This window comes from Pteronotus mesoamericanus, unplaced genomic scaffold, assembly GCF_021234165.1.
Source record: "Pteronotus mesoamericanus isolate MK-2021 breed Mesoamerican mustached bat unplaced genomic scaffold, CSHL_Meso_final contig_42, whole genome shotgun sequence".
Classification (NCBI taxonomy): domain Eukaryota; kingdom Metazoa; phylum Chordata; class Mammalia; order Chiroptera; family Mormoopidae; genus Pteronotus; species Pteronotus mesoamericanus.
In genome coordinates, this window is record NW_026555157.1 from 5,644,112 (window position 1) to 5,656,495 (window position 12,384).

A 12,384-nucleotide genomic window follows, 5' to 3' on the forward strand; every position below is an offset into this window, starting at 1 on the left:
TGAATTTAATAAGAATGACCCAGACTGAATGTAGAGTTAGAGCTTTGGTGGAAGGGAATAAAGGTTGATGAGGTTAGACAGAGGGACGCTGGGGTCACATCACTATCTCCCCTTCTTCCCTCCTGCAGGGAGGAAATACATGGAATCTAAAGGACCAAATTCTAGAGCTGGGCATGTCATACTGTATTCATAATTTATTAATGTATAAGTGGTTTATGTTAATTCAAAGTCCTTTTTTTTTTGTCTTGATTGTTTTCTTCTGTCAATTTCTTGTGAAATTGTAGTCAAAATGGTTTTCTGAGCTCTATCATTGTGCCACAAGTCTGTCACTCAATGGCTGCATTTGAGGAGGACAAATAATTATGTGAGCAGCATGACTTTCTGACAAACAAATTAAGCGCAATATTTATTAGTAATAGCTGCTTTCTCTTACAGTGGATAATGAAAAACTGCAGGGTGGATTCATGTTGTGCTTCCTGGATGATGGATGTGGTATGAGCCCTGGTAAGTTAATTATCTCGATACCTAACTGGTTGTTAGAAGAAACAGCCTGAAAACCCATAAAATAAATAAAAAGTAAATTGAGCAAGCTGTGCAAAAACAGGTATGGAGCTATTAGGGAAAATAAACCCCCAGCCTTAACATAATGAACTTTTTAGGTTTAAATATTTCGCCTGGCAGAGTAGATTCATTGCAGCCATCTAAACCAAGACAGAAAGTGAATGTTAATAAATATCACCAGAAAAATGAAAGGCAGAAGGTACCTGATTACTTGTATGAAAAAAACATCTGGGAATGAATGGAATACAAATAGTTACTGGTTGGATTATGCGATCGTTTTTTAGACCATCCTTCAGGTATTGCTTGTGAGAACCCTGAGGCAGTTTCCAATGTTTTTAGGCAATTTAAAATTCTCTGCTTAACCTTGAGGTAGAGGTCACATCTCGTTTTTAGCAGTTTGTGATTTTTCTTTGCATGTCCAAAAGTTTAGTTGATTCAATTGAATGTACCCATCATAGTGATACCTCTACAATACATTTCATGAATTATCTTTGTATCTTCAAAGCTAGCAAGAAGCCAGCACATAGTAGGTGCATAATACCTATTTGCTCTGGAGTTGAAATGTTTATTTCCTCTGATGAGGGCTTTGAGTTATTTGGGCTAACCTAACCTTGAATTCTTTTTTTTAAAATTATATTTTATTGATTATGTTATTACAGTTGCCCTGATTTTTCCCCTTGGCCCCACTCCACCCAGAACCCCCCGCCCCCTCAGGCAATCCCCTCATCTTTGTTCATGTCCATGGGTCATGCATATAAGTTCTTTGGCTACTCAAGGGGTGTCCAGCTTTTGGTGATTGGGGCCATACTGGAAGAAGAAAAGTTGTCTTGGGCCACACATTAAATACATTGCAACATGTAATCACAAAAAGATCTTGTAGTTGTAAGTAAATTTATAATTTTGTGTTGGGCCCATTCATAGCCATCATGGGCCACATGTGGCCTGCAGGCTGTGGATTAGACACCCCTGCTCCATTTCCTGTACTGTACTTTACATTTCCATGGCTGTTCTGCAACTACCTGTTTGTACTTAATTCCTTTGCCTCTTCACCCATTCTCCACCTCCCCCTTCCATCTGGCCACCATCTGGTAACTAACTTCTTTTCTCTTGCTGCTTTTATATTGTCTCTTTATCTTTAACCTTTGCCTTTTTAATTATGATGTGTCTTGGAGTGGGCCTCTTTGCATCCATCATAGTTAGGACTCTGTGCTTCCTGGACTTGCATGTCTATTTCCTTCACCAAATTAGGGAATTTTTCTTTTGCTGTATTTTCAGATAGATTTCCAATTTCTTGCTCTTTCTCTTCTCCTTCTGGCACCCCTATGAGGCAAATGTTGGACCTCTTGAAGTTGTCCCAGAGGCTGTTTATACTATCCTTATTTTTTTGAATTCTTTTTTCTTCTTCTTGTTCTGTGTGGTTGTTTTTTGCTTCCTTGTTTCAAATCATTGGTTTCATTCCCGGTTTCATCCACTCTACTGTTATTTTCTTATAAATTGTTCTTCATTTCAGTTAGTGCATCCTTTGTTTCTGACTGGGCCTTTGTTATGTTGCTGAGATCATCACTAAGTTCCTTGACTATACTTAAAACCAGTGTTTTGAGCTCTGCATCTGATAGATTGCTTATCTCCATTTCATTTAGTTCTTTTTCTGGAATTTTGATCTGATTTTTCTCTGGGCCCTGTTTCTTTGTCTCCTCATTTTGGCAGCCTCCCTATGTTTGTTTCTGTGTAATAGGTAGAGCTGTCTTGAAAACAGAAAACTAACTCTACAAGTCTGAAACAAGTAGCCCTTCCTTCCTAGGTAGTATTAGATCAGAGCCATTCCATTCTTTTCAGTATCACATGGGGCTAAATAAAGGCCAGGTTTTCTTTTTGTTTCTGAAATATTTGAAATACTATATAATGTACATTGTCTTAATTGATCCTGTTTTTAAATTTTATTATTATTATTTTTATTATTCAAGCACAGTCATCTCTATCCTCACTGCTCTCCCCCACGCCATTGACTCCTGCCTCCCACCCTCAATCTCACCCCCTTTTGTTTGTCCCTGGGTCTTTTGTACATGTTCTTCGAGGACTCTTCCCCTTCTTTCCTCCATTATCTCCCTCCCTCCTCCCCTCTGGTTACTCTCAGTTTGTTCTTTATTTCAATGTCTCCGGTTATATTTTGGTTGCTTGCTTGTTTGGTTGATTAGGTTCCTCTTATAGGTGAGATCATACGGTATTTGTCTTTCACTGCCTGGCTTATTTCACTTGGCATAACGCTCTCCAGTTTCATCCATGCTGTTGTGAAGCATAGGCGCACCTTCTTTCTTTGTGCTGCATAGTAGTATTCCATGGTGTAAATGTACCAGTTTTTTGACTACTCATTTACTGATGGGCACTTAGGTTGCTTCCAGCACTGGGCTATTGTAAATTGTGCTGCTATGAACATTGGTGTGCATAGGTTCTTTTGAATTGGTGTCTTGGGATTCTTAGGATATAATCTAGCAGTGGAATTGCTGGGTCAAAAGGCAGGGCAGTTCCGTTTTTAGTTTTTTGAGGGGAATTCCATACTAAAAAACTAAATTCCATTTAGTTTTTTGAGTGGAAAACCACTGTGTTTTCCACAGTGGTTTTTACTAGCAGTACAAATAATCATAGTACTAAAAATTTATTAGCATTTATCAAATGCCACGTGCTGTGTCCAGGGTTTGAAGATTACATCTTATTTAGTTCATTTTAGTTATCTTTATCAAGAACTGTGTTATAAGTATTAGCATTTCCTTATTAGAGAGGAGGAAGTGAAACCTCAGAGTTTTAAACTCTTATTTGACTAAATTCATAGGGTTAAGTCTGCCGAACCTCTTTTGATATAATAGCAATAAGATCCTGGTCAGAGATTATTGGGCCTGTGACAAGGAGCCTTGCTTCTGGGCTGATCCAAGAGGTATGGATTTGTCCTAATGCCCTGAGATATGTGTGATATCCCAAGGACTGGACATCTGGCCTCTATGAACTACTCGTAAGTCCTAACCACATTAAACATTTTTGTGTATTACAGAGGAAGCCTCAGATATCATTTACTTTGGAACATCCAAGAAACGGTTATCACCCTTGAAGTTTATTGGGCAATATGGCAATGGTCTTAAAAGGTGAGAATTTTTTTCTTTGAGGCATGTATTATCGATACTGAAAAAATATTTAGTTAAAGACAATCTGATACAGCATGGTCCAAATTCACAAAACTTTTAAAAGAATATAAACTTGGGAGTCCTACCTTGTTTTGGAACTTCCATGCCCATAACTGACTGAGATCTTTACAATATTTTAAAATTTAATTTTCACATAGATGATGGATTTTCTTTCAGGAATATCTGTACTCTAGAGCTTAATTGCATCTCTGTGGTTTATTGTTTCTCAAAGCATAGCGTAGCATAGGTGCTGTTTGTTTCCATGGCTTATTTCAGTAGACTGCTTCAATGAAAGGGAAAGACACAGGCCGCTGTCATTAGTGTGGCTCCAGCCAGGGACGGATGATTGCTCTCTTCTTCAACACTAGACAGCACCTTCTCTTCAGAAGTCATGTCTCAAGCAGCAGTTTGGGACTGGTTTAGTTTGAATCAATCTGCTCTACTTTTAGAAAAGAAATCATATTGTACCCTCTTGGTGATGGGTCAACAAAACAGTGGAGTTATTTCTATGAAAAGAAAACCCTTCCTTTCAGTGTCTGAGATATAAACTGTTACGTTCTTGAATTTTTTTTTTGTAGTGGATCTATGAGGATTGGAAAAGACTTTATTCTTTTTACAAAGAAGGAAGAAACAATGACCTGTGTGTTTTTTTCTCAGACATTCTGTGAAGGAGAAGGTCTGAGTGAGGTAAGAGTTGAGATTTTTCTTCCAATCCAATAATATTGGTATTGTTTTCTATAATGAGTTCTTTCTGATTATGATTCAGAAATTTAGGAGTATGTTTGGGAAATCAGGAAAGGTGGCTGGGATCATTGGAGGCCTGTCTTGCTGACCCTTTCTTGGGTTTTTAACTTCTAGGCAGTTTTAGTAACTTTATTTACATTATTGATATACTCAAACCTCCCAGAATAAGACACTCCTTTTGGCACAATGAGCTTTTTTTTGGAAGAAGTCTGCAAAACATTTCTACGACTTCTGCCAAAATTGGATTATCAGTATTAAATAGAAAAATGGATTCAAAGTCTTAGAATATAAAATCTAAAGAAAGTGAATGTGAAATAGACTTAAAACTGTTAACTTGAGGGACCATGATTTCAGCTCCATTTGCTGACCCAGAGATAGTAATTTACAGTGTCTGAGTTTTACTATTAAGAACATGAGTTATAATTCAGTACATCAAATACACATTGAGGAACTGCTGTCTGCCCAGCATCGGATAGACTCTGTGAAGGTAGAAAACAAGGAGGAGACCATGTGACCATAAAAGTGTTTTCAGAGCTGTCAGAAAATAAGGCAGACACATATGAATTGGATAAATAACAAAATGGAGGTGTTGACTTGGGGTGGTGAACACACAATACAATATACAGATGATGTATTACAGAATTGTATACTTGAAACCTATATAATTTTATTAACCAGTATCACTCCAATAAATTCAATAAAAAAGAAAAAAAAACCCAAAACCAAAATTGGTGTGTTTAGAAAGAATGCTTTTCAGTGAGTATATATATATTCCAGCTGTTACAGATTGTCAAAAACAGTCATATGGATGGAGACATCAGAGAACCTTGAGTGGTTAATAAGCGTTTCATGGAGCGAGTATAACTTGCAACTGTAAAGACTGGTTTATGGAGGGAAATGGTGTACAGCAAGTCTCAGACCTGGAGGACAGTTTGGGGTTTGGAGGGACAGTATGAAAATGGGAGCTGGCCCAGCAGGCGCAGAGTGTGCTCACTGGCTGCAACGGGCTGGGGCGGAGGAGCAGTCGGCATAGCGGGTAGCTGAGTGGGACGCTGGCGTGAGGGAAGAAGATGCTTTAAGCACTTACATTGTACTTCATGTGTGTAAAGGGCATGAGAAACTGGGCCAAAGCTCTGGGGTTAATGCTTTTCTAAAATGGACTGTTCCCCCCACCCTACCTTTTTTTTTTTTTTTTTTTTACTAAAACCAGCTACCTCGTTCCATTTCCACAGAAGCAGTTTCTTTCAGTAATATTACCTGATACTTTTGATATTTTTTCTGAATATCTCTATGTAACAGGTTTGTAATGGCTTTTTTTTGGTTTTGCTGCAGGGAAGATATTTAATCAATAAATTCACAAATATCAACATTGCAATAAAACTGTACAAATATTTAGCTAAATTGCAAAACTGTTATGAGTGTTCCCAGCATGCTATTGGCATTATAAGAAATCACAGGATAAACTAGGCCTTTTTGCAGTTGTATTGCTACTTTTGATTTGATTTAGGCATTATCTATTAATCTTCCACTATGAAAGAGGAGGGTTTATTTTTTTCTTCTGTGCCTTTCACATACTTACCCTTCCATTTCCATAGCTCAATTGTAATTATGGTTATGACAATATTCAGTATTTACATGAAGAGACTATATAAACACCATTCTTAATTATATCATGATATAAACTGTTATTTTTCCCTTTCTTGCACAACTTTATTTTCCCTGGAATGAATAATTGTCTGCTCAGTGTTCTGTGAACTTATCACTACCACCCAACACTTGCTTGGTTTTCGATGTCTTTATCACTTCTTGCATGCTGCAGCTCACACTTTTCCCGGGTGGTGTTCAGCTGCCATCCCGGGATCTGCCCGTGCCGTTGTCCAGGCAAGTCTCTCCATCTCTTTTCTGTGTTACATTTCAGACCCTAGATCTCATGTCTTCTTCCATAGCTTTTTCTCTTTTTTGATGTAACACATCCTCCGGTAGCATTTTAGCAAGGGTGCATGAGAGAGAAAATTATTTTGAGATATCAAATGGATGAAAATGTTTTTGTCTTAACTGAAAATGTAACGATTGTTGGGTTTGGTGCTATTGCTAGGTTGGAATAAATTTCCCTTAAGAACTTTGAAGACATTGCTCCATTATCTTCTAATTTCTAGTGTTGTTATTAAGGAGTGTGAAGCCATTTTAATTCCTGAGTCTCATATGTGACTCAGCCCCCATCCCCAACTCTTTGAAGGTCAGTTGAATCTTCTTTGTCCAGATTGCCTCCAGCATTCTGATTTCAGTGTTTTGACTTTGGGTGGATCTATTTGGAACCATTGTGCTGGGCGCTTGTTGGACATTTTCAGACAAGATCAGGCGCGTTCAGGGTGGTATGGCTGGAGACTTGTTGGACACTTTCAAAATGGAAACTCATCCTTCAATTCTGTGGTATTTTCCTATAACATTTAATGATTTTCTTTCATCCATATCTTTTTGTAGCTCCTCTTTCTTAACTCTTGGATGTCTAAGATCAGTTCTTTAATTTTCTTATCTTTCCTTTATTTTGTCCACCGTATTTTTGTTTTGTTTTCTGGGAGATTTTTTTATATTTATATTTTAACCCTTTCCTAGAAAAATTTTTCCTGTAGTTATAGTCTTAATTTCCAAGAAATCTTTTCTTTTTTCTCACTGTTTCTTTTTAAAAGATACCTAGTTCTTTTTCATGGATACAGTACTTCCTCTTAGAGCTCTGAAGATATTAACAATGATTGATTTTTTTTTTCTTCTGACAGTTTCATGTTTTTCTTAGGGCTTTTGTTCCCACTGAGTTGCTTTGTTTATACTGATTTGGTCTCTATTTATCATATTACAGGCTTTTCTTAGATGGTTATTCGTCCTGAATAAAGTATGTCCTCACTAAACTTCCTGGATATGTTCTTGGGAGCTATGACTTTAAAGAAACAATGTATATAACAAAACCAATTTTACCATAGGCTAATTGATGTAAATAAGAATTAAACTCCTACAGCATATTTCTAGTTAAAAAAACATCAAAACATCAACCAAACTTATAAAGACCCAAAACGCTTCCAATATTAAACATTGAAATAAATGTAAGCTACATGAATACATTTAATAAAGATTAATAGAAACAAGAAAATTATTTTCTTATCTGTTTATTTCAGTACAGGGTCAAGGGTATCTTCTCCCAGTATCCCAGAGCACCCTGTGGGACCCCACCCTCGATAGGGTGACCTTCCATTGCAGAGCCACTCACAAATACCCACGCTCACCCAGACTGAGACAGTTCAGACCCACCAGTCCGCCTCATGTGCACATCTTTGGGATGTGGGAGAAAGCCGGAGTATCTGGAGAAAACCCACCTAGACGTGGAGAGAATGTACAAACTCCACACAGACCGTGGCCCAGGCAGAGAATTTTTTTTCTTATCAGCATTGTAAGAAAAAATGTTGAATGGAATGACATTTGAGAACCTGCTGTACTTTAAAGATTATTCCAATAAAATGCCTATTGGGAGCTCTTGACAGTGTGGGTAGGGCATGGCAGAAGCGTCACGATAATAAGATCTAGCTGGGCTGTTTTATTGGGAAACCCTCAACATGATTTTCTTTATGTCTTTCCTACTGGGCTGGCCAGGTTTCTCAGAGAAGACATTTGCAGCCTTCTTCCTGAAGGCCTCCCTGACAGCTTTTTGGGAGCAAAGGGGAGAAGAGCTCTGAGATTCTCAGTATCTAATATGCATACTCTCATTTAATCCCTCTCATCTCAGTAACGTCCCCCGACAACTATACTTGGCATGTTATCTAATTTAGAAATGCTTTGTTCTGATCTTTCCAGAGAAGCAACTTTGGGTCCCTGTGGAGGTAGGGGAGGAGCTATTGCCAGATGGGGGTATGGGTACTTTTCTAACTCTCCTTTCCCCTTTGCTCACTTGTAGAGTTAATTCCCATGCATATTTGTAATGGTCTCTTCTTTATAAAATGGAGATACAGGAGGAAAGTAAACTTCTAATTTTGTGTTTGGTTTTGTAATTTGGCCGAAGAGTGGATTGAATTTTGATCAAAAGGATGATATTTTTAATTTTTGTGTTCATAGTAAATTAATGTAGTTGTTTTTAAAATAGGTTGTGGTTCCAATGCCTTCATGGTTAACAAGAACCAGAGAATCTGTCACAGATGATCCTCAGAAATTCTCAACGGAATTGTCTATAATTTATAAGTACTCTCCCTTTAAAACTGAAGCTGAATTAATGCGGCAGTTTGATGTAATCTATGGCAAATGTGGTAAGATCATCAAAACTTTGAAATTCTGTTGGAAGTGTTTGTTGTCAGTGTCTCATGAAAGGGGCTGTATGTATGCACTCATGTTTTTCCTCTTTGTAGTATCATGTGGAGTCTCACCCTGGGGCAGTCATTTATTTTATCCATACAAGCTTTGTATTAAGAGAATTCCAACATGTACAACTCTAAGTCCCTGACAAGGGGAGAAACGTTTGTACTTGCATGAACTTGGTGGAAATGGATGAGGAGAGAGTGCTACAGGCTGTGGCCACAGGGGCGCCACAGCGCCTGCACCAGATACCAAAGTTAGGGGATGCTTATTGCAGCATCTAAGATTAGATGAACCCAGGTTTGTAAGAGTTAGCAACTTACAAAGTGATGAGTCCAAATTTCTGGGGTAGTTAGCAAAAATCTTGTAGATACTCCTTTCCAAACTAATAGATCTTTTTTTGCATTCTTTCGGCACCAGCGTTCCACTCGACATGAAGAATGTCCTATGTCTAGTAATATTTTCCAATGTCAATATTTCTCTAGACTTCCAACACTTTTTATATCTAGAAGCCAAAACAAGCCTCCTCCAGAGAAAACTATGCACGTTCTGCTTTTTTCAGCTCCTTGATGTATGTAGTGTTTATAGAGAAACTCTTGAGAGATTTGTTTCTGATTTAGCCTACATTACTTTGGAGGTTCCTTCTCTAACCTGTGGCATTTTGTTTAATAGGGATGTTTTGTGTCATCTTTTCCCCCTTCTTATAAAGGAAAATATTGGCAATTAAACTATTCATTTTATTAACATATACACGCTATACTTTGAGGACCATTGATGTAATCTCTTACTTGACTTCTAATTGTGAAATACCCTTACAAATCCTAATGGAGAGCATACTACTTTATGAATACGTTTCTAAAACGTTTATAAAAATTAACTCATTTAATCCTCAAAACAACTGTATATTTTAGGTACTTTATAAACTCCACTGTATAGATTAAAAGAATTGGGTTCAGCGTGGTTAAAAAGCTTATCTGAGGTCATTGCACTAGTAAATGTTTGATCCAGGATTTAGACACAGGCATTTGGGTTCCCAAATCTAATCCTTAGCCACTACACAGTTCTCCCTTGTATTGAAGGAGTACCAAAAAAGTGTAATCGGCTTTTCTTTTAATTTCTCTGACAATTCTGTCTTCATATTATAAACAACTTTGTAAAGAATTGGACTTTTTTGTTAACTGCGCTTTAAGGCAGGGTCAGCAAACTATGGCCCACAGGTCAGATTTGGCTTATACATTTTCTTGTAAATAAAGTTTTATTGGAATATGGCCAGCTGATACATTTATGTATTCTCTGTGGCAGCTTCCATGCTGCAGCGGTAGAGCTGAGTTGTGAATAGTTGTGACAGAGACCATATGGCCTGTAGAGCATGGAATATCTATCATGTGGCCTTTTATGGAAAAGATTTGCCAACACCTGTTACAAGATCTAAAAGCAATACTTCATATTTGTACAAATTTTGAAGACTCATATTTGTTTTCATGTTCATTGATTGTAGTTCCACCAATGAGAACTTTGCCTGTAATACAAATTTGGCTAAGGCTCCTAAAATTTTTTATAATGCAAATTAAGAAAAGTCCCAAGTTTAAGAATCTGCATCGAAGGACATAGTAAATTGAGTAATGAAAAGAAGTACTATGCAGTAAAAGTTCAACACTTTAGCAGAGAATGGAATTTGCTGTAAGACATATATCTTGGAACTTATCCAAGCATATTTACTGAAGTACAAAGGGAAATTTGGCCGACAGCAAGCTTAAATCAATAGGTGAGATAATATCACCATGACTGATATTTAATGTAGTTAAAATATTGACAGATCAAACATCTGTTTTCCACTAGGTACTTTCCTGGTTATTTATAACTTGAAGATTTTGCTTAATGGAGAACCAGAGTTGGATATTAAAACTGACAAGGAAGATATACTGATAGCCGGAGCTCTTGAGGAGTAAGTAATGTGTGTTTGACAGAATGTCTGTCAGAATGGTGCGGAGCTGTAATCAGGAACCCTGCATCCTGGTCCCACGTGTGAGGCTACTGGGCCTTAGCATTGTACTAGGATAATTCATTTTACTCTAGTTACGATGAAGTAAATTAGACCATTGGTTCCAAAACCTGACTGAGCTAATGTGTGACCTGGGCAGCTTCTTAAGAAGGATAAGATCCTATTTTTTCCTAGACCTTCTGAGTCAGATTCTCTAGATATCAAGCCTAGAAATGAACATTTTCTATATGTTCCCCAGGTATTCAGAGGGGCCAGCATGTTTCCAGACCCGTGGAATGTAAGATCTCTAATAATAATTTCTAATTCCAAACCTCCTGTATTATGAATATTAAAACTGAAAAAACCATACCCATTTCATTAGTCATACAGAGCGTTAAAAATACATTAGTATGGTGTGAAGCAAAAAGAAATTATACCAAATGGCAGTTGAGAACGCCCCAACGAACTGCCTACTTGCAGTTTATAGATAAATGAATTGACAAATTCATTTTTCTTGGGTATTAGTAATCCATAGAAACAGAATGAAAAATGACTTGGCGGTGTGGGTGAAAAAGTGTGGGGAAATAATGAACTAGAGACTACACCTAGGTTTCTCTAAAATAACTTTGTATTTAAAACTTACTAGCTTGGACATGCCGTTTCATAGTGTTAGAATTTTAGAGCTGGAGGGTATTGAAAGGAATTTTATCCAATCTGTGACTTTTTATATACAAGTATTGTCCGGTAGAAATACAAGAGCCACAAATATGAACCACATATGTACTCTTAAGTTTTCTAGTAGCCACATTAATAAACATAAAAAGAAAGTGGTAAAATGAATTTTAGTAATCTTTTAATTTAATCTGGTATATATGAAATACTGTAATTTCAATTTGGATATAAAAATATGAAGAGATACTTTACACTCTTCTTTCATACCAAATTTTTGAAATTCAGAGTGTGTGTTATACATATAGCACATATAAAATTAAAACAGGGCCCGATATCCACAGGTGGCCAGTACTGCCATATTGGTCAGTGCAGTTTTAGACTTAGATATTAACGCCCAGGTAAACACGTCAGCTTAACAAAGAACTCTTCTTTTTTGTGTGTGTGTGTTTGAGGTAAAATTTAAAAAGTCTCTTCCACAGTTAGAAAATTTAACATTTGGTAACACTCTTTTAGAGATCTTTTCTACTTTTTTTCTGATTTATATTTTTCTCATTTTATTCTGACCTGTGGAAGTCCTAATTTACAAAGAAATGGAGGTGGTTTTCTTTTGGAATAAAAACCCAGCCCAATTACTATTGGACAGATGCTGGGAGCCCCTTTTCCAACATTGATTTGCCAGTGTCAGAAAGGAGGTCCGCAGCTGTTGCCAGCACCGCTGTTCCTGTCTCCCCGTTTCCCGCTGGCCCTGCCCTAAGCTGGCTCTAAAACCAGTATCTCATGCTGTTCAAAAGCTTTGAGCATAAATTTTCAAATGGCGCTCTGTCAGAGGGCCTTGGCATTTCAACACTAGGGTCAGAAAACAAAGCATTATTAGAGGATTAATTTGAAAGCTCATTCTTTGGGGAAAAGTTCGTAATGTTT

General features: G+C 37.3%; 1 protein-coding gene across 1 annotated transcript in view; it reads left to right on the forward strand.

The window, feature by feature from the left end:
- Nucleotides 1-12,384, forward strand: part of MORC1 (MORC family CW-type zinc finger 1) — a 165,759-nt gene that overhangs the window by 20,651 nt on the left and 132,724 nt on the right. Inside the window, exons 4-8 of the mRNA XM_054577233.1 lie at nt 436-504; nt 3,605-3,695; nt 4,313-4,421; nt 8,605-8,764; nt 10,650-10,755. Of these exons, the coding sequence (XP_054433208.1) occupies nt 436-504; nt 3,605-3,695; nt 4,313-4,421; nt 8,605-8,764; nt 10,650-10,755 (535 nt within the window). The remainder of the gene's footprint in view (nt 1-435; nt 505-3,604; nt 3,696-4,312; nt 4,422-8,604; nt 8,765-10,649; nt 10,756-12,384) is intronic.